We start from the raw sequence: 21,833 nt of genomic DNA on the forward strand, positions 1-21,833 counted from the left end.
GTGACACTCTTGGCACTCCCCACTAAATACAAGACTAAGAAGGCAAAAAGCTTATAGCAGAGATTGATGGATGTAGTGGAGTTGTGCTAACCAGCTATTAAAGTAAGGTGATGATGGTCACAATGGAGAGAAGTGCAAATTACATACAGGACTTCTGCTCTGATGAGTTTGAGAAGGAAGCCACCATGTTTCTTGAGAATGATGTGTGGCTACTACTGGAGACAAAGGAATGAAGATGAGGGGACCAGTGAGTACTCCTAACAGCTCAAGCTGTTTCCTCTTGCTCAGAATCCCTTCCTCCTCAGTGAAATCTCCATCCTTCAAAACTCGGCTCAAGTCTTGCCTGTACTCTCATCACTGCAACCCACCTGCCATTCTGTGAATCAACGTACTGCTGTCTCTGCTACTTGGCTTAGCATCTGTTTACTACTGTTTCATATGTTTTTGTCTCTTGCCGTCATTGGATTATGAGCTTCCTGGAGGTAGGGACCATGTTTTTTGGTTTTAATTTTTCATTATAAAAATGTTCAAGCATTCACAGAGGTATAGGGAATAGTATAACAAACCCTCATATACTTATCACCCACATTCAACAATTATCAAGATTTTGCCTCATTTTCCTTATATATATCCTTTTTTGTTAAATATTCTATAATCTATATTTTAGCATGCATTTCTAAAAGAAAATACATACATTTTCTTAAGTAACTACAATACCTAAACAAAATGGTATCATCTAACATCTAATTCATATTCAAATTTATGTGATTCCCTCAAAAATGACTTTTGACATTTGTTTTGTTATTAATCAATATCCAAACAAGACCTTAGTTCTCTTAGTTCTCTTTCATTATAAAGCAGGGCTCCTCCTCTCATTTGGACAATGATTTAATGAAGAAAACTAGTTATTTTTCCTATCGAGTGTACCATATCGTAGATTTGTCTGTCTGCTTCCTCATAGTCTTAGGAGCCATGTTTTTCATTCATTTATTCAACAACTATATATTAGGAGCAGAACATGAGCTAGAATGTTAGAAAATGCAGCGACTACAACAGTGAATACAACCCTAGTCCTGGCTCAAACAGAAGAAAGCCATGAACAAATAATTACATACAATATCAATTATTAGCAATTGTGATATGTGCTAAGAAGGGAAAGTGCAAGGCAGTAAGAGACATTATAGCAAGGAAACCTAACCTACTTTAGGGGTCACGAAGAGCATTTATTTTGTATAGTTCAAAGCACCTAGTACAGTGTTAAGTAAATAAACATTCAGCATTTCTGGGTTGGCTGGCAAACTAAGTTTTTTTCTGATATCAGCCTTGTAAATCAAAGGACTATCACCACCTCTTGAGTTCTGAATATCAAATCTGATTCTCTCAGGAGTCAATGTTAGAGAAAACTGAAAGGGCAAACAGATGGTTTCCTCTGGGTGAAATAAATTATTTTAGAAGAAAAAGAATTATTCAGGAAGTGGCTACATAAAGTCAAGAAAAGGATCACAGTTTCTGAACTGCCAGTTTAGATATTAGAACAATGAATTTTTTTTTCTTTCTGCTGAGGAAGATTCGCCCTGAGCTAACAGCTGCTGCCAATCTTCCTCTTTTTGTATGTGAGCTGCTGCCACAGCATGGCCACTGACAGATGAGTGGTGTAGGTCAATGCCTGTGAAGTGAACCCAGACCACTGAAGTGGAGCACACCAAACTTAACCACTAGGCCACCAGGGTTGGCCCAGAACAATGAATTTTTGACAAGGAACAGAATGGACATTATTGAAACCTAGAAGAACATGCTTAGTAGGATATCTGCCATACTGCTCAAAAGGGCTTTTAAGTTAAAGCTGAGGAAGGAAAAATATCTAGGTACACTTTCAGATTGGATATAATGGAGGGTAAAAGACAGAAGAGAAAAACAGTAGGAGAGAAGATAAATGATAAACCAGATCTTCATTTTAAAAGATTATAGCACTGCTCTTAAAATATTATGAAATGTGTTACTTTTATACAATACTACCTACCTGAGACCAATGTAAATGTTTAAGTCCCCCTTTTTCACACCAGATGTTAGTCTTGTTTTGGGGCAACAGAATGATATTTGTTTGAGTGTCTTGAAAAGAAAGACCTTTTGCTATGGACTAAACTGTGTTCCCCACCCCCCACTCTCCCCCCATCAAATTCATATGTTGAAGCCCTAAACCCTAATGTGACTATATTTAGACTATACAGGGTCTTTAGGAGGTAATGAAGGTTAAATGAGATCATAAGGATGAGGCCCTAATCTGATAGGACTGGTGTCCCCATAAGAGGAAGAGAAACTAGAGCTCACTCTCTCTGACATGTGAAGACATAGTGAGAAGGCAGCTGTCTGCAAGCCAAGAAGAGAGCTCTCACCAGAAACTAAAACTGCTGAGCCTCCAGAACTGTGAGAAAATAATTATCTAACCTTTAAGCCACCCTGACTATATTACTTTGTTTTGGCAGACCAAGCTGACAAATACATCATCCTAATTTTTTTCCCATTAGTGTCTAAATTTTAAAGCTCTCTCTTCTGCATGATTTGTAGAATATGTTGCACAACGTGAAGGATACATCAGAAACTAAGGCCATGTGTATAAAAAGCATACTTTGACACCTAACCAAGTAGACAAGAGAAAAATAATTGGTCAATGCACTTCCTAATCAAGAGAATGAAATGAAATGGGTAGGTTTTATTTGCTTGCATTTACTTTTAAACTCTTAAAGTTTCATATTCTTTCCAATACAAATAGGAACTCTTCTCAGGTGAACCAGACCTCAGTATTTTCAGCTGTGGTCAGCTTCTCTCTGAATCCCACTTGGGTTTGGTGATGCAAAGCAAACAAAGCTATAAATCAAATGCAAGCATTTAATACCTCAATGCATTGCAAATTGATCTGGAATGGGGGTCAGTTCAAATCGTTTTTAAGTGAAACTATTCCCTTCCCCTAAAGAGAAGGAATGGAAGTTAAAGATAGCAAATCCTAAAGTTATAAGGGATTCAGAAGCATGGCTGCTTGCTAGAATAGAGAGGCCAGGTTTCTTCAGGTGAGATTCCTCAGTTATTTATCAGGTTGGAGTCATGGATATTTAAACATATACATCCTGGTGGCTTGCATTAAATCTGAAATGTGATGGGCAAATTTTCAAGAAATAAAAGCTACAAACAAAATAGCTTTAGTTCATTCAGCATGCTGTGGGAAATGGCTAATGGACAAGCATTACTATGACTGGCAAGGCGAGCTGCCAATAAACGAGAGGAGCAAAGATTCAAACCACCACATAACAGCAACACTTCCTAAGCTTATTTTACTAATTTTTCAAAGTAGGACATTATCTGAAGTGAAAGAAAAATGAGGTGGGAGGACACAAGGGAAGGAACTATTTAAAACTAAAAGCTATGCTTCTTTCTCTGTGGGTTAGCTATCCCTGCTTTGAGTAATTATGGTTTACTTCTACCATTTCCTGATACCACACTTGGTTCTACTGAAGGCAACATTTTCTTTTTTCCAAACAACAAACAGAGAGAGCGATTCTGGCAGGATAAATTTCCATTGTTTGCTTACGCCTGCCTTGTCCTTTCCGACTAGGAAGAAATGACATCTAGCGGTTGGATGAGAAGAAAGTGTGGAGTTCTGATATGCTACCCCTCAGAGAGGGATGGGGGCCAAATTCTCTTCTCACTTATTTTTTTTCCTAGAAGAAGAAAAAGAGCAAGCGCTGTCTCCCATCTTTTCTCCAACTTGAACTCTTAACTCTCAACTGTTTCTTATAATTTTAAACAAACTAACGGTGAGCAAGTCAATACTTGTAATCTTTTACCTTCTGGAATGGAATGAAAACTATTCCATCATAAAGGAAGATTAAATTCATTTAATTGTATAGTTCAAATCAGTCCAAAGTTCAACAAATAATGCCTATTCTACATAGGCTTTTTAGTATAATGGGTAGTATAATAGTGTAAAGGTTTTCAGTGTAATGTAATGAGCACAGACTCTGGGCTGGACTATCTGAGGTTACATTATATTTCCACCACTTACTAGCTGTGCAGATTTAGATAAATTAATTTAATCTCTCTATGCTCTGTTTCCTCATCTGTAAATGGAGAATAATAGTTCTATATCCCAAATTGTGTACCTGGCAAAGAGAATACACTGTATAAATATTAACTATTATTAAGATTATTTCAGAAAACATCTAAAAGGCATTACGTTAATCTCCCTACTCTTGGTTAGTACTACTAAACAGTATACACAAAACCAAGTGAAGACTGACCTGTCTTAGGTCACATAAAACAATCCTCTTGCTAATCAGATAAAGAAAAAGGATAAAAATAAAATCCTTTCCCCAAAATTAGCCTTAACTGAGACTAAGATTAAACCAATAACAGAAGTACATACTTTACTTTTAGAGGCAAGATATTCTACTTAAACCTACATGCTTCACTCAGAGTCAAATGAAAAACACATACTATAATACCAGCTTATTCTAAAACATTGATATAATCTGAAACATTGCTCTATGAGCAAAATACATACTTCTGGGGTGATCTGTTATCAACTTCAGCCTTCAGTCGTAAATTCTCCCTCACCAGGCCACCATTTTCCAATTTCAAATTTTTATTTGCCTTAAAAAAAGAATTGAAAATAATTAAGCACAAGCTAAAACAAAAGTGTCTTGTAAAAATTATGATATGGGCCATCTGTAATTTTTAGAGCGATAATATCAGAAAACCGAATACCAGAACATGGCCTTCAGAAACTTAAAATCACCACTAGGGATGACTTGTGAAACTGAACACAACCAAGAATTTTTAATCCATATTCCCCAAGCACTTTGCAAATCTCCTATCCAGGGAAATAAACAAAGCTATGTTAGTTAGCTTACAGTCATTAAGGGACTATACTAATGGCAAATATGGTTTTTTTTCCTTTTTCACATAACTGAATTCTCTAAGCACGGTAACATTATACCATGTGCAATTATTTGCAAAACTTATGCTAAGAGTCAATTCTTGAGCTATGAGACTGATTTTCAGCTGCTTTTTAAAAATAGTGTTTTAGTGATAACAAATCTAATATGATTAAACCACTTTCTTTTTTTCAAATTTAATTTTTTTTATTGAGGAAACACTGGTTTATAGCATTATATAAATTTCATGTGTAATCATTATATTTTGATTTCTGTATAGACTACATTATGTTTACCACCAAAAGTCTAGTTTCCGTCTGTCACTGTACAAACGGCCCCCTTTACCTTTCACCCTCCTTCTACCCCCATTAAACCACTTGCTTTCCTTCTTCAAAATGGTTTTCCTAAATGCCCTCGCTCGTTACTTCTGGGACTCTCAAAATTGGGTTAATGTTTTCTAACATATTCTATGGATCCTCTTTTGATGAGAAAAAATTCCAAGTATGACTTTCTTTTTTGAATTGTACGATACCTAAAAATTGCCTAACAAAATGTTAATTGCTGAAAAATCTGGAGTCTAAATATTGATTCTGGACAGCCTGAAAAGCAGTGTGCCCACATTTGAGTCTTCTTAACAGCTACTTTCTTTAAATTCCCTGGTCACTGCATCTTTGAATTCCAAAGAAAAATGACTCTCTAGATGAGAAACCAATTTCACTAACCTGTCAAGAGAAATTCTCTTTGACTAGAATATTAACATTCAAAGTGAATGGGTACAAGAACTATTGTCAACAAAAAGGTTTAAACCAAGAAGACTTAAAAATAGATTTCAAAAATTTGACGAATGTTTTTGACTAATTTCTAGACTAGCAACTATACTACTTGCCCACCCATACACAAACACCCCAAGAGGATGACAAGAGAAGCAGGGCAGAGCACACTCTTTTGGGCACAAAAAGCCTAACTTTCTCACTTAGACTCATCCAGGTTCCTTTTGGGCTCTGAGCACCTGCTTATCTTCATGGTTGCAAACTAACCAGGATTGTGGAGGGTTAATTCTTTAAATGACTGATAAACACCATTACTGCCCTTCTGAAGATCTAAGGAAAGACATTTACTTCCTCATATACACAGACAATGAATTAAGCTCTCAAGCCTAGCACCCTAAGAGGAGGCACTTAGTGAATGCTTTTTGATGATGATGACAAGCTTAAATTAGAAACTCATTTGATTTCTTTTCCCCATCCCCTCCATACTATATCGTATATTTCAAGGTCCCTCACCAGTCCTGTGGCTCTTGAATATTCTCATTATGGGCTGACTAGTTCCTCAACTAGCAGAGATATTTTCAAGTTCAGGAGGGTTGGTAGGTAAAAGTTACAAAGGGCAGAGTTCTGCCTATTTGTTGTACCTAAAAGAATAATGAAGACTTCAGCTTTTTTGCATTCTCAACACTGGTTGGGTGATACTAGCCTCATGACAGTTCAACTCACCTAGTTCTGGCAACATCAGAAAAAAAGTCTATTTCACTCATTCTAACTAGTCCTTTTTTCTGAATCTTCTGTACTCCTGTATTTGATTTATAGTATGTTATTAATTTGTACTCATATTCAAGTTTTGCCTCTGCAGTCCATGTTTTTTAATTCATTTATGTCCCGGTTTATTGCCTAGTACTACATAATACCATCAGCAGGCACCCAAAATGGGCTATTTAAATAACGCTAATAATTCTGAGGTCTCAGAGTGGCTTTGGGTATTGAATTTAACATGTGACCTTTAAAATAGCAAAGAAAAACTGTTTTGCATGTACTTTTCTTTTACATACATCCCTGATACCACTCTTATGAGCCCAGAGTAAAGTTTTCATACAGTGCCTCATACTCTAAGAAACATTTATTGCCAAAAATTTAAATGAAGTTTAATAACTACAAAAGAGACCGTATAGAACTTACTGATGGCTCAAAAAGAGAAAGAGAAGTTAAAAGGGACAGGTAGATTGATATATACTGTAACTTCTCAGCTGTCTTTCCTTTTACCGCCCTCTTCAGTTCTTAGACAAACCAACACGCTAACATTGGCCATTAATACGCAAAAAAACTACACACTTCCCCTAAACTTGTAACAAACTCAGTGCAATCATGTCTGTAGTTTCTTTTTCCTCTGAAAGCACTAAGTTCCCTTCTTTGTCTCATCTCGGCCTTTTCTGAGCCCAAAAAGCATTTATTTTATATGTGGGTATGTGAAGATGGCTTAGTATTTACACTAAGTTGCAGATATTTTTCTGCTACTTAACCTCCCTGAGGATCTGAGGACCGTATGTGGTGGTACTTCTATAAAATATCATAGTAACTCATTAATGATTTCAGGAGGCAAGATTTAGTAATTTAGCACAGGAACAGTATTTTAATTACGTATTTAACAGCATTTAACCATGTAGATAGGTTGAATGGGTGGTTCAGGACTTGGATACCACAAAACCATCTCCATTCAGCATAACAAGACTCCACTATGGATAAACCTGAAGTCAAGCTAAAGGCTGGTCCCTTTGGCCAAGAAAGCTCTACAGCACTTGATGATAGCCTCTAGTGCTGATGGTATGGATCTCATCTCTTTTCCTAGACTGGAAAATCCTAGAGGTTTGCCTTTTTCACCTATGCTTTCTCTATCTTATTGGATGGATAGAAGAATAATTGAAAAAAATGAACCCACTTCATAAGCCACAACAGTCTTTTGCAGAGAGTAGTCTAAAGCAGCTACCACAGCTCTCTTGGAACTAGTCATTAAGCCTTTAACTATTTACAACTTAAAAATCAGAGAATGGTAGTACCAGAAAAGATATGGTCCAAACCTTGCATTTTATAGGTAGGGAAATGGATATGTGTTTGTTTTTATGCATACAAGGCAATCACTGACAAAGCTTAAAAAAAAATTAAGGCAAACCACAAGGAGGGGAAATAGAAACACATCCTTTAAACTGATGTCACTTCTACAAGAAGATGCAAACTCATATAGAAGCACTATAGAGTCTCCAATTATAGTTACAAATGGAACCATCTGATATGTCTTGGCAGCTAATGACATTTAAGGAGAAAAAGTTTTCGTATTGCTTATAAACGCTCATCCAGGGATTTCTGTCCTTCCTGCACAAATCATCTAATGATGAGTCAAGATAATATGGCTATTTATACCTTTGAAGGTACTTAAAATATTATAGAATTTTAAAAACAACACAATAGAATTTTAAAAACAACTATAATAGAATTTTCAAAACAACCATGACATACCTCCTTTAACTTATCCACATCATCTTTCACTTTTTCATAGATTTCATTAGCTGTTCTAAGTTTTTTTTTCCACTCTGCTACAGTTTCTGGGTCAATTTTACTTGGATTATCTGCAACTGGATGTTTGTCTTCATTTTGGTTGCCCTGCATCAAGGTTAAAGGATCCAGAATAGTCTTGATCTGTGACTCCAAGCTGAGATTTTTACTCTTAAGTTCTTCTACCTCTTTTTGCAGACAATCTATTTCATCCTGAAAAGCATTGCATAGCCATTAGGTAGACACAGACACTAAACACATTCATATGCTAACTGAGGCTAATGTGTTTTTAAATTTTATACTCAAAGTTTGGTAGATGAATAGATTCTTTACCCATCAGAATAGTTTTGTAGTCAGAAAGTCACCTACAGTTCAAATTCTGAAAACATATTTTGACTTTGATAAAAATTGGCATTTTCATTGCTTTCATTTTAAGTCAATGACAGTTTGTGGTTTTAAAAAAATTAAAATGTCAAATCTCTGATTCTACTTAAGATAGCCAGAAAACAAAAAAAGTCACATGAATTCAACAAGGAAGTAGATTTCCTCAAAAGAAAATTCTTAGGCATGTTTAATTGCTTTACTGAGGGGAATTAAAAAATACAGTGTTCATCAAGGTGATCTCTTACAGTTTCATTTGATGTTTATATTTTTGCTTCTGTACTTGAAGAGTGAAACCATATACCACTTCCACTTTCCATTTCAGAATAATACCTGTAGTTCATTTTTAACCTTTCTACATTCTGGTTCTTTAATTACCACCATGACTATTCCGAGTATTAGTTTTCCCCATCTGGAACTGCTTATTATCTTAAATCCAATTACTAAACATTTGGGCTACAACTCTTTTCTGTGATACCATTTATTCATCTATAACGAATATTTCATCTTAAACTAGAAATTCTGTTGTTAGAAAATAAATTCCAAGTAGCTCAATGTGCCAGTCATCTCATAAAGGATTAATCTGATTAGTACCTAAGTATGATAAATATTCACTAAATATGTAAGAGTACATTTTAGAGTTAACATATAGTATTATATACTATTTTGAACTGTAATACATTCCAAGTTAAATAGCATTATAAAATGAGAAAATCACTTTGTTTGAATATAATAGTGAATAAACAAATATAAACAGAAAAAACACATATATGAATGATTCAGTCATTTATTTATGCCCTATTTTATTTCAAAAAATTTTTGAGGCAGCTCCTGTAGTAGTTTCCATGTATATAGTTTAACAAAGATATTTTGTATCAAAAGAAGAGATCAGTAATATCCCGCCTTTAGCCAACATAAAACGACAATAGGGCTTAAGGTTTACTATTCAAAAGTGTAAGTATTCCATTAGCATAAAGCTAATTTGGAAAAATCCCATCACCCTGTTAAGTCACCTTCTCAGAACGAAAACTACGGCATGATCTCACTTAAATTGGAATGTAAAAAAGTTGACCACATAGAAGCAGAAAGTTAAACAATGGTTACCAAGGGTGGGGAGGTGGAGGAAATGGGGAGGTGCAAGAAAAGGGGAGATGGATCAAGGGGCACGATGTTGCAGTCATGAAGGATAGATATGTCTAGGGATTTAATGTATAGTGTGATGACTATAGTTAATAAGACTGTACTGTATATTGGAAACTCGCTGAGAGTATATTTCAGGCGTACTTATGTGAGGAGATAGATATGTCAATTATCTTGACTAAAGTAATCATTTCACTATGTGCATGTATATCAAAACATCAAGCTGTACATCTTAAATACACACAATTTTTGTTTTAAAAAACTCACTGCTTTAGATGCAAAAAAAAAGAATTAGGAAATAGCATATTTCATACCAAAATCTCTTTGCTGATAGTTGACATAGGTATATTTACTTTACCACACTGACTAGGCTTGTAATTATCAGTGAATTTATCGGCAGAAACAAAAACAGAATGAAAGTTATAGCCACTGTTACCAGAACATTCATAACGCCCTGTGGGAGTTGGAAGACTGACTTTCACAAGAGAGTTTCCTTTATTTCCCAACTTCTTGAGGGAACAAACACTTACAAAATGACATGACTGTTGAGAACAAATTTTAAATTAAAAGAAGGAAAAAAAGGAAATGGCTCCATCTGTTCCTTTCCCCTATTTAAAACAGGAAAGGGAAAAAGAAAAATTTACCAATAAGATATTCTCAAAATTGGCATTTAAAATAAGATTTCATTAGATGCTTACGCTAAAAAGTTCAGGGACTGAGATAGCTCAGTTTTACCTTGAATTCAATGCTGTCGTCATTTTAAATTTTAATTATCATTTACCTCATATTCTTTGTGGAGTAACTCAAGTCTAGTTTTCCGGAGGTGCTTCCTGACTGTATGGCTTAGCATAGGTTCACTTTCACTTGTTCCTCCTACAGGGAAAAAAAAAATCTAATTTTTCATCCTGATTTGGGCAGAATTAAATCGAAAATGAACCCTTTTCTTATTGTCTTCTATAGTTCTCCAGCTTAACATCTACCCTTTCCGTTATGTACACACTTGGGGCTGCCATCCAGGCTTCTTCTCTAACTCAATCCTTAGAAAAGATAAATATCAAACAACAGCATAAAAAATACCTGCAGTAAAAATATCAAACACTTACTTATGGATCTTATTATAATAAACTTAATAAGGCAAAGGCTATATTTTATTAATTATCACATCTGAACTACTGCAAATTCTGAATCCTAGACTATTGTCAAATAGCAATAAAATAGCACTGATTATATTTATATTAAACCAATGTTACATAAACATATTATCAATATTTCATATATGATATAATTATCAAATATATATCTATATATATGAACTATATATGATATATATTATAACCAATGACTTCATTCAAACATACTTTGTTATTGGTAACACAACTGAAAAGATTAATGTGTCTTTTCACTGATTTTCATTGTAACAATCCAGTTAACAATGGATTATGAATCACAGCATTAACTGTATGCCCATAAGGACTCATTACAAATACACTGAAAATGAATTCTTCCTGAGAACTCTTCACTTACGCTGTCGATACCTTTGTACTTCTTAGCATCATGATAGCAAAGGCATTTTACAGATGTTCTTTTTCAGGGTGTTCTATCCAAATACAAGGACGGATGAACTATTTTACTTGACATAATTTATGAAATATCACTTAGATATGAATGAATGAAGGCAGGAGAAGGAATGAGAAGAGAAGCTGAGGGAAAACTTTCATATTATTTTAATCATCAGAGCTCATCTTCTGCAAGAAAAGACTTGAGTCCTTGGTGAAGTTCAGTACAGGTAAGAAACTAGAGGCAGAGAGGTTAACACTACACTATGCAGCATGGCAGAGAAATATTCCTCTATTGGACTTCACCCAGGTCACCCAAGAAAGAAACCTTGGAGGCATCTCTGACTTGCCCTTTGGATTTCTTAGTTCCAAAGTCCCACTAGTTCTTTTGTTCTGGCATATATCTTACTTTCCAATTCCACTGTAAAAATCTTAAGTCCATTTTTCCTAATTTGGGACTATTACAATGTCTTCTTAAGTTTTCTGAGAAGTGTTTTCTATACATAGCTAATGACTAATTCACTTTCAATTTTTTCTAAAGCAATAACAAATAAAAGTCATTTTAATTTTTGCAATCTAAGAGAAATAATTTATATGAGCAGAATAAAAACCAAACACTAAAAATGTTCTTTAAATGCTTTATTTTTCAAGGATCTTCTAGTTAAAGTCTTAAGCCCCCTCTTACCTACACTAGCGTGGCACTGAATGTTCTTTTTTACCCTTAACCCAGACCCACATTCTCCCTCACCTGGGCAAGAACCTCACCTGACCTACTCACACCATGTCTCTCCTCTACAGCCCAACCTACATACCATCACCCTAGTAAGACTCCTCAAGCACATTTTGGATTATGCCACTCCCTTGCTCACAACCATCATGCCCACTTCTCCCTTCTTCTCACCCATTGAGCAAGTCCCTGATTTAGTTTGTCACTCAAGATATCTGCACTAACATCTCAATCTACCTTTTCAATCTTATTTCAGTAGTCAGACCCAAACTAGACTACTGATCATTTCCAAAAACATACTTTGTGTTTTCCTACTCTAAACCTTAGTTCATACTACTACCTTTGCGTGAAATGCCCTCCCTAATCTTTACCAGTTGAAATGTTATCCATCCTTAAATCTCCATCTTAAAGGCCATCTGTTTCATGAATCCCTTCTCAATGTTCCCAGCTGAACTTCCTTGCCTGAACTCTGTGAGCCGTTTTTTGGCCTTTAGCATCTGTTGCTTTAAACCATTAATATTTTGGTCCACACGCACAGCCTCTACCAGAATGTAATTCTATGAGGTTCCAAGACTTCTCATAGTGCCTTGTGCCCCTCAGTCGCTCCAATTACAGGTTATATAAATGACGAATCTATACAGTATGATATTGGCAAAATAACATCAATGAAAACTGTCTATTTCAGTCTTCCTCCAAATATACATTATTTAGAGATTGTTTCAAATCTATTTCTCTGTGTTTATAAAATAGGCCCTTACCAATAATCTCTTTGCAAGGATTTTCAGGAGTGATAGGGACTCTGCAAGCTGGACACTGGCTATTATTCTTCAACCACAAATCGATACAAATTGAACAAAATACATGGTTGTTGATGCATATGACAGGTTGGCGTACCTTTGAAAAAAGAAACATTACTTTTAGTACAGGGCAACAATCATAAGTAGAAACCCAAGAAGTTAGTTTAGAGCAAACAAATTGCTTCTCTAGAGTACAGCAGTCGGTGCTCTAAGAAGAGACATCTAAGACTTATTAAAATGCTGCTACTGCTACCACATCGTTTTTATATACGTATAACAGAGACATGTGAGATATTTGGTCACAGAGACTGAAACTTTTGACATACTCTGTAATGGATTAATTTTGTTCCAAGCCACATTCATGGCCAAAAAGAAAATGCATTTTGATCTACTAAGACTGAAACAATTGTTCTTCAGCTATTCTATTTCAGAATTATAAAATGTCAGGATTAGAAGGTTCTTTAAAGAACATTTAGTCCAGTCATCCCTCTGACGCTTGAATCTTTCCCTCAATTCATTCCACTATATTATAGAGCAACAATCAACCATTAAGCATTGACATCTTACTAGACAGTCCCTCAAACCAAAGAGGCATGAAACCTAAAACAACCATAAAAGACAGGAGTCCCACTCCCAAGTGGTTTCTAATCTAAACAGCAAACAATGCTGACAGAAATACTGACATATACCAAATACACAAAACTTCAACTCCATTTAAACAAGTACAAATAGTAATACTTTACAATTATATAGCCTATATTTTACAAAGGGCTTTCACGTGCATTTTCTCTCTGTTTTTTGTTTTTTTTTTAAATAATGCTGTGAGGCAAGCAGAATAAATATACTTTACAAATGAGGAAACCAAAGTGTGAAAAAATTAGGTGGCTTGCTCAGGGTTAACTAGGTGTTTTGATTTCGTGTAGATGTTTTATCAGAGGGAAAACAGAAGAGAGAAAATGCTTTAGATTTCTACTTGATATTACATGTTTGTTTACACTATTTATTGTCTATCTCCCCTATTAGAATGGAAGCCCCATGAGAGCAAGAACTTCCTGCACCTCACCTATTCCAAAATCCCTGGTGTCTAGAAAACAGCCTAGTATACAGGAGGTACTCAATGAAGGTTTGCTGAATGAAGGAACTGCTGTTAAGACAGCATTTTACATTCAATAAGTTGGGTAATTTGCCAGAGGGAATAATAACTTAATATTCTTCAGATAGCACAAATTTAACAATAAAGAACAAACGCCTAGGCTTTCACTTGATTCACATGGTACTTTTACTGTGGGACTCAAAACACTTTATAGCCATTTTCAATAATTTCCTGTTCTAATAATAACAATACCATTGTAGAGTCTTTCTGCACTAGGGACCAGAAGATGAAGGGAAAACAGAGGAATTAGAGGGAGAATGAAGAGACAGAACCACCACAAACCACTTTCTCCAGAGAAAATGCTTGTGCTACTCTATACCTGTCTCAGAAGGATACCATGAATTTCATTAATTTGAAAGGGGTCCCTACCCTCAAAGAAATCACAGATATAAGGCAATTCATGACAGGCAGGTAATCATTTTACATCTCACTGCAAAGAATTCTCTGCTCTCAGTCTGGCTTCCCAAACATTTAGGTGCTCCCTTGATTACAAACACTAACATAAGAAAACTAATCAGAGAAGATAATTCAGTATGGATTTACACTTCCTCTTGGAGAAATCAATTTTAATTCATTCAGTTCAACTGATTTTACAGGACTGATCAAAATAAATAAATAAGTAAGACCGTGAAGCACAGCTTCTCAAACTTTTCTTCTAAAGTTTTCCTTAACAGCAAGGAGTGAATGCTTATCTGGGAGGTATTCCTGATCAGAGGCTCAAAAGGTAGACAAGCACGAACTTCATGTGCAGGTGCTATTTTTTCCTAAAAATTCAAGTGATTCAGAAGTCCAGATCATAATATATTCATGTGTGTTTTAATTTAATCTTTAAGTCATGAAATGTTTTAAGACCAAAAAAATTCTCAAACTAAGTACCAGGAAGATACTGCCGTTATCTATCCTGTAGCTTCCCCCAAACACATGCACATGAGCACACAAGCACACACACCACATTTCTGCAGTACTCCAAGAAGTATGTATAACCCCCAACTAAGACGCCTGGCTAAAGAAAGAAGAGTTACCTTCTTGGACTTTGAGAGCATGACAATTTCTTTTTTTAAGTCACGAACTCATCTGAAAATGGATGAAAGCCAATACTCAAAACATAAAATTGTGCACATTATTTAAGGGGATTCAAAATGCTCTCCCACCCAGTATAGGCTGCCCTCATTAGAAGCACATTTAAAAGCAATCAGTATTTTCTATGTAATTGCTCCCACAACAAAAGGTTAAATACCTCCCCAATCTAAAACACAGTTCTGAACAACTTAGTGGTTGGTGCTATCATTAACTAATGTGATAAAAATGAAGGAAAAGAAAGTCTCACATGTGGAAATCAAGAATACTGTTTTGGCTATGTTAAATTTGTGACGCCAAGCTGACTTTTAAGTGGACAAAACAGGGTCTGAGAATCACTGGCTTTATATAATGGTATTGAAATTCACAGGACTGGAGGAGATCCTCATTCTACCAAGAAGAGGAAGAGGAGCAGCAACCAGCAAAGCAAACTGAGAAGCAGAGGTCTATGCTGGAGGACAGGAGAGTATGGTCTCACAGAAGCCAAGAGAAGAAAGTTTTTCAAGAGGGACACAGTGGCCAAGTACGTCAAATATGGAGGAGAGAATGAGTTTGATGTGGACAGAGAAGTGAGTATGGGATTTAACTGCATGGAAGTCTTGTAATCTGCTACTGAAAAGCACTGTTTCAGCCAATATTGCGGGTGGAAACTTGACTGGAAGTTGACAGACAAGGAAAGGTGAAGAAGACAGAGAATATAGACAATTCTTTCATGTTTTGCTGTAAAGGAGAGCATAAAAATGAGGCCCTGGTATGAATGCCAATGGGAATGATACAGTAAAGAGGGATATTAATGATGGAGGAAGAGGGGGAGAAATTAGAGCCATAGATAGCAAAGTCCCTAAGAAGTCAAGAAGGGATTGAGATCCAAAGTACAAGAGGGAGATTTTGGCTTACACAGAAGTAATGTCTTCATTACTTCATACAATGTTTTCCATTGGAACAAAAGTGAAGACTGAGGGTGTGACTACAAATACAAAGGGGATGGAAGATGTGTTGATGGAAAGATGAGAGAACTCAAGTTGCAACTGCTCCAATGCTCGTAGCGTCACTAAATATGAGGTGAGGTTACCAGCTGAAAATGAGAAGCAGGGGGTGATATCAACTTGAGAAAATAGGAGAATAAAGCAGTTATTTTGAAAAGTGAGGAAGTAAATTTACTAGGGACATGTAGCAGGATGGCCAAACACTGTTGATCTCCTACTTGACGTCTGTGGTTTTGAGTGTAAAGACAGACCAATTAGCACAGGTGTGTATTTTTCTTACCAATTTTTAGCTGCTCAGGTTCAAACAGGAAGTAAATGAATAGCTGGGCTTATCCAGAGTTGGCGTTTTGCCAAGGAGAAAGAGAGAGACAAATGACTGATGAAAATAAATGACCACAGCTAATAAGGGAAATGAGTATGTGAATAGTAATGATGACAGTGAAAAAGTGATAGAGTCACAGAGTCAACGGATGGGTCTTGATAAGGCTGAAGTAATGCTGGAGAGCGGGTGTGATGGGAAAAGGATGAGAGAGTGAGATGCTTATAGTCAAAATACTTGAGGCAGTATAGCTGCTTTCTCTGTTTTGTCCTGGGCCATCTTATCTGACAGTTCTATTCTCTCTCTTAATCTCACGTATCGCACAGTGTTAACATCTTTTCCACGTGTCAACTTCTGAGAATCCTCTATAACTGGACCTAAGTGGCAGAGCTTAGGCTTCAAGAGACAAACCTGGGGCCAACTCCAGCTCTGCCACTTACTGAGCTGTTCGACCCTGGGTAAGCCCTTTAGTTCTGGTGGGCATCAGTTTCCACCTCTGAAAATTGTTTTTTAACCCAGTACACTTTTCATTCAGGTATTGTTTAAGATTTAATAATGTAAAATTGTAAGCACAGAGACTTACACATAGTAATCCCTCAAAAAAAAGGAAAATAAAAAGTAACAATATTAAGTCCATATGCCCAGGTGCCAACTATGTATAAGGATCTTATAGCTGCCTTAACCTTAATATGTCCAAAACCAAAACTTGGCCTCCTCCACTCATTCACTCCTCCTCCTGCACTCCCTCTTGTCTAAGTTAATGGCACTACTACCTCACCACTTGGGCTAGAATATTCAGAGCTGCCTCTGACTCAACCTTTTTACTTACCTTCCCCATCCAATCTGTCACTAAATCCTGGTATCATATATCAAGTCTAAGAAGCCATAGATTTTAAGATGCATCAATATTTATGTACCACTAAGAAAAAAGAAAGAATGAAAAATGCTGCCACTTACAACTGTAAGATGCCATCAGTTGTAAGATACAACCAGATTTCATATGTGTTATAATGCAACCAAAAGTACATCCCAGAATAGTTGAAATATGGCAAACTACTCCTAAATGTTCTTTTACCTACCATCTATCCCTTCTTTTCCATCTTCACCTCAATAATGAGTTCCAGTTCTCATTCTTTTAACCCTGATCTATTGCCATGATCTCCCAAGTTTCTTTCCTTCCAAGTGTTCACTTTTGTTCGCTTTTCATGTTGATGCCAGAGCTACTCCCTAAAATATGGATCAGCAGCTTTCACTGCTCTCCTGCGAGATGGCAATGGCTTTTTCCTCTTCATGGTTTTAAGTACAGCATTTAAATAACAACATAATCTGGTTCTTAAACAGCCACTTCCCTTGATCTGCTATTTCAGTTTTTGACATAACTTACTCTTCAACCACACAGATCTACTTGATGTTCACTGAAAAGAATATGAACAGTAGAGGCTCCCTGTTTATGCTCTCACTTCTTAGCTTGATATGTCCTGCTGGCCTCCAGCTTCCTCAAAATAAAAAGCCTTCCACCTTTTGGAAAATCAAATGCTACTTCGTCTGAAAGGCCTTCACTAATCCTTTTTAGAACTGGGTCTTTGTTTGATTCTCATAAGAGTACCACTTATGCATTAATTTAATGTTCATTTTTTTCTGCATTGTGCTGTACTTAGAAAACTGTTTACATCCTGCCTTCCCTATTAGATTTCAGGCTCCTTGAGGTCAGGGGCAGGGGCCTGCTCATCTTAGTATCCACCTGGTACAGCACCCGATACAATGTCTGGAACTCTCTAAGATTAATAAAAGTGAATTCTGATGTATTAAAATGAAAGGCTGAGATAATGCTCCTAAAAGCATCTCAAGAAGCAAAAGGTCAACAGCTACTGCCAAATTGTGAAAAAGCAAAAGTTTAACCTTTCCATTTAATCTGCCAAAATGATAAAGAACAACCACAAGCAGACTACTTGGCTCTGTCTACTAAGAGCCATCTTTTGTGACAATGTCACCCACAGAAGATTCATTTTCACTGTTCGATACCTGGTATTGTCACTGACATTGTGTTGGATTCTTGTAACAGCTGATAAACTCGTTTCTTTGGATCAAGTACTTATCAGGTGATGATTTCTACACAATGCTTTAAATTTAGCTTAGGAGAACAGAAACCTATAAAAGAGAAAGAACTACTAAAACAAATAACTTGCTGTTTATTTGACTGTAACCTACAAAAGCAAAATACAAAGAATCTAGCCCTCCCTCAATTCCTCTCCACCCATCTTCCTCTATCCAGATCCTGCCATATACATCATCAAAACACACAATTTTCTTTAATGAGAGCTTCTCAAGATACAAAAATAGTTATAATTTGCCTATGGTTATTAGACTCTATATCCAATTTACTCTCAAATGAGATATGTGGCAATAAAACAGCACTGTTATGAAATAAAAATGCAAGATGACAACAGCAAGGGTAAGTGACACGTACAATTCCAAACTCATCTGGAGTAAGCATGTTGAAGTGATATCCTAGGGTAACGCCCCCTGAGGCTAGTGAGGAGGAGGAGGGGAAGGAAGAGAAGAGAAAACAAGGTATGAAAAATGGGCTGTTCTCACTAGACTGCGCTGAGGGGACAATCCTAGGAACAGAAAGATTAACCCTATAATCTATAATAATCCTACATTGTTTCATTTCTTTATCTGAAGATGTTTCAGTTTTAAGAGACTTGACTTTACCACCAAAACCCCTTTCTTAAAACACAAATGTAGCTGGGAGGAGTCATGTTTAAAGGTATTATCCATTAATATCCATATCATCCTAGACTCACCTACTAGTAGTTATACCTTGGTTTAGGACAGGGTTTCTCAACTTCAGCACTACCAACATTTTGGATCCAAGAAGCTTTTGTTGTAGGGCTTTGTCCTGGATATTGTAGGACGTTCAGCTAGCAGCAGCCCTGGGATTTATCCACTAGATGTGAGTAGCACCCACCCTGGAGACAATGAGAAATGTCTCCAGACATTGCCAAATGTCCCTGGGAGATGAAATCCACTCACACTCCTTTGAGAAGCACTGGTCTAGGACATTCACATGAACTTCCCTAACAATCTAATGTGGTTAGTATCAGATTCATTTTCAGTTGTGGAAGCTAAGACTCAAGGAAATAATGATTCAGGTTATAAGGAGCAGTCACCCCTCAACTACCATTCAACGTGATTCAACAGCAAACTGAGCGCTCGTTCAACTAAGAAACAGCTCTTTCCTCTCTAGAGCAGGGTTAGTAACAATAATCTCGGAATAAGAAATAGAGTATATGTGCTTAAAAGAAGCAAAAAGTTAGGATCAAGGCACTGGGATCAGTAGGGGCTGCAGAAAAGGGGCACTGAAGGAGGTGACAGGAGGGAAAAGGCAACAGATCAACTTTATCAACTGGCCTAGCAATTACACTTAAAATCAACTCTCGGCCCTTTTGTCACCTTTGCTAGAGACTAGAACTAATCCTTCTTCTTCAAAGAGTATTCTTTCTTGCACCTATCTCAAAACATTATGGGTTTTACTAAGTGAAAACCTAGAAAGACTGTGAAAAAGAAGGCTGAGGTATAGAAATGACTGTAATATGGGTCCCCTAGTCAACCTTGGGAATTTGGAAACTTTTCAAAATAAAACTCGTGGATTGCTCTTGCTATGTTTTAAGAAATCTTTGGCACTGGGCTAGAATTTAGGTCCTAGAACTTTAAAACTGTATGATCCTAAGAAATAAGTTACTTAATGCCTATTGGTCTAGGTCCCTATTCCTGTCTAGGGAAAAGGAGAGATAATACACCTCCCCTCCTCCACCTTTATCACTACTAGAAGGCTTTAAGGATAAACTGGAATCTTATTTGTGAAGTAAATATGTCAGCTATTACATACCAACTTTGAAAAGTATTAAAAACTATCAACACTTTTTTGAGTTAATTTTTTTATTATACACTAAGTATGTAAAAACACAACACTGTTATACTTTTCTGAAAATGTCTGCATTCTTCAAACTTATTTTAATGTGGAAAAGAGAGAAAAATGTAAAGCTTGTACTCCATATGGCTTTTTTCAAAGCAAATTACTTGTGACAATTCTGTACAAGGCTGGTTCTTAAATCCACTCCCGGGCACTAAGAGGCAATCAGGATTCAAATGAGGACTCAACAGACTGAGGTGGATAACTTGCTGGCCAATCAAGAGCCCTCAATGAACAATGATTAATGAATTTAGTCAAACTAGAGTGAGGATTCTAAGTTACATAAGGCTTTGTTCCTACCCTAATCTTTCAAACATTTTTAATCAACAATATGGGTGGAAAGGAAAGCAAGAAGTCCTCCTTGAAAGAAGAGACCCTCCCCATAGTATTCCTAGAGGGAAACAGTCCACCCTACTCCTGGACACTTCAAGAGACAGAAACCCCACATCCTAAGGAAGCTGGTTTTATTTCTGATTATTTCAGCCAGAAAGCTTCCTCTTATATTAAGTACAAATCTTAATATTGCAGAGTTACAAAAGCTTGATTCTCTTACAAATGAAAAATATTTTATTTAAAGATTCACAATCATGTCCATTCATTCCAACACTATCCCATTCCACCTACATTCCAACCTCAATTTCAACTCCCTTTGAAATGATTTCAAAATACTCTATATTTATCTTAAAGTGTGGTACCTCTAACTGTACTCACACTCAACTAAGGAATAACTGAATATGATATATTAATGTTAAACAGCATTAGAAGTCTAATTGCTTGGCACTTCTCTCGAGAACCTCCTTTATCCTTTAATAAAACTAACTGTGGGCCACATTTGGCTGTCACTCATGGCAAAACACAGACACAGTCAACAAAAGTACATTAGATGCAACAACAATTTGGTTTCATAGCTTGACTCCTAATTGATGCGATAAATGACTGGAATTGTCTAGAGATAAACTGATCTGTAGCATTCTGGTGGCAGTACCAATATGTCACATAACAGATATCCTGGGCTAGATCATTCCCATATTCTGTTTGCTGGCCCACTAGTCCAAGGCATTGGAAAAAATTAAAGAGGAATAGGCAAGAATACGTTATACATAAATCTTCCCACAGGATGTGCACCTAACTTCTTCAGGCCATGTAGAGCTCTTACTACAATACTGGCACGATAGCTAAACATTATTGGGCAGACAGAATCCATTTCTGAGACTGAGGTAGAGACAGAGGTAGTAAATGCAAAACTTTCCAATTTTAAGTACATCTGTATTCAAAAGACAAAGCACCGACCATGTGCATACTTAGGCTAGGTCCACTACTTCTTTCCTCTCCATTCTACCCCATCGCCATCCCAAACAGCATCTATCTTCTCTCTTCAGATTTAAGGTCTCCCCTACTCCTAGCTTTTTAAAGGTTTTACAGATATATAAAACGTTTATATATATATATATATATATATATATATATATATAT

The 21,833-nt window shown here is 36.4% G+C and overlaps 1 protein-coding gene across 1 annotated transcript in view; it reads right to left on the minus strand.

The window, feature by feature from the left end:
- OBI1 (ORC ubiquitin ligase 1) overlaps positions 1-21,833 on the minus strand; it is a 37,825-nt gene that overhangs the window by 13,822 nt on the left and 2,170 nt on the right. The window contains exons 2-5 of the mRNA XM_008527579.2: positions 12,811-12,946; positions 10,551-10,642; positions 8,213-8,461; positions 4,556-4,644 (exon numbers count right to left, since the gene is read on the minus strand). Of these exons, the coding sequence (XP_008525801.2) occupies positions 4,556-4,644; positions 8,213-8,461; positions 10,551-10,642; positions 12,811-12,946 (566 nt within the window). The remainder of the gene's footprint in view (positions 1-4,555; positions 4,645-8,212; positions 8,462-10,550; positions 10,643-12,810; positions 12,947-21,833) is intronic.

Source organism: Equus przewalskii, chromosome 16 (genome assembly GCF_037783145.1).
Source record: "Equus przewalskii isolate Varuska chromosome 16, EquPr2, whole genome shotgun sequence".
NCBI classification, from domain to species: Eukaryota; Metazoa; Chordata; class Mammalia; order Perissodactyla; family Equidae; genus Equus; species Equus przewalskii.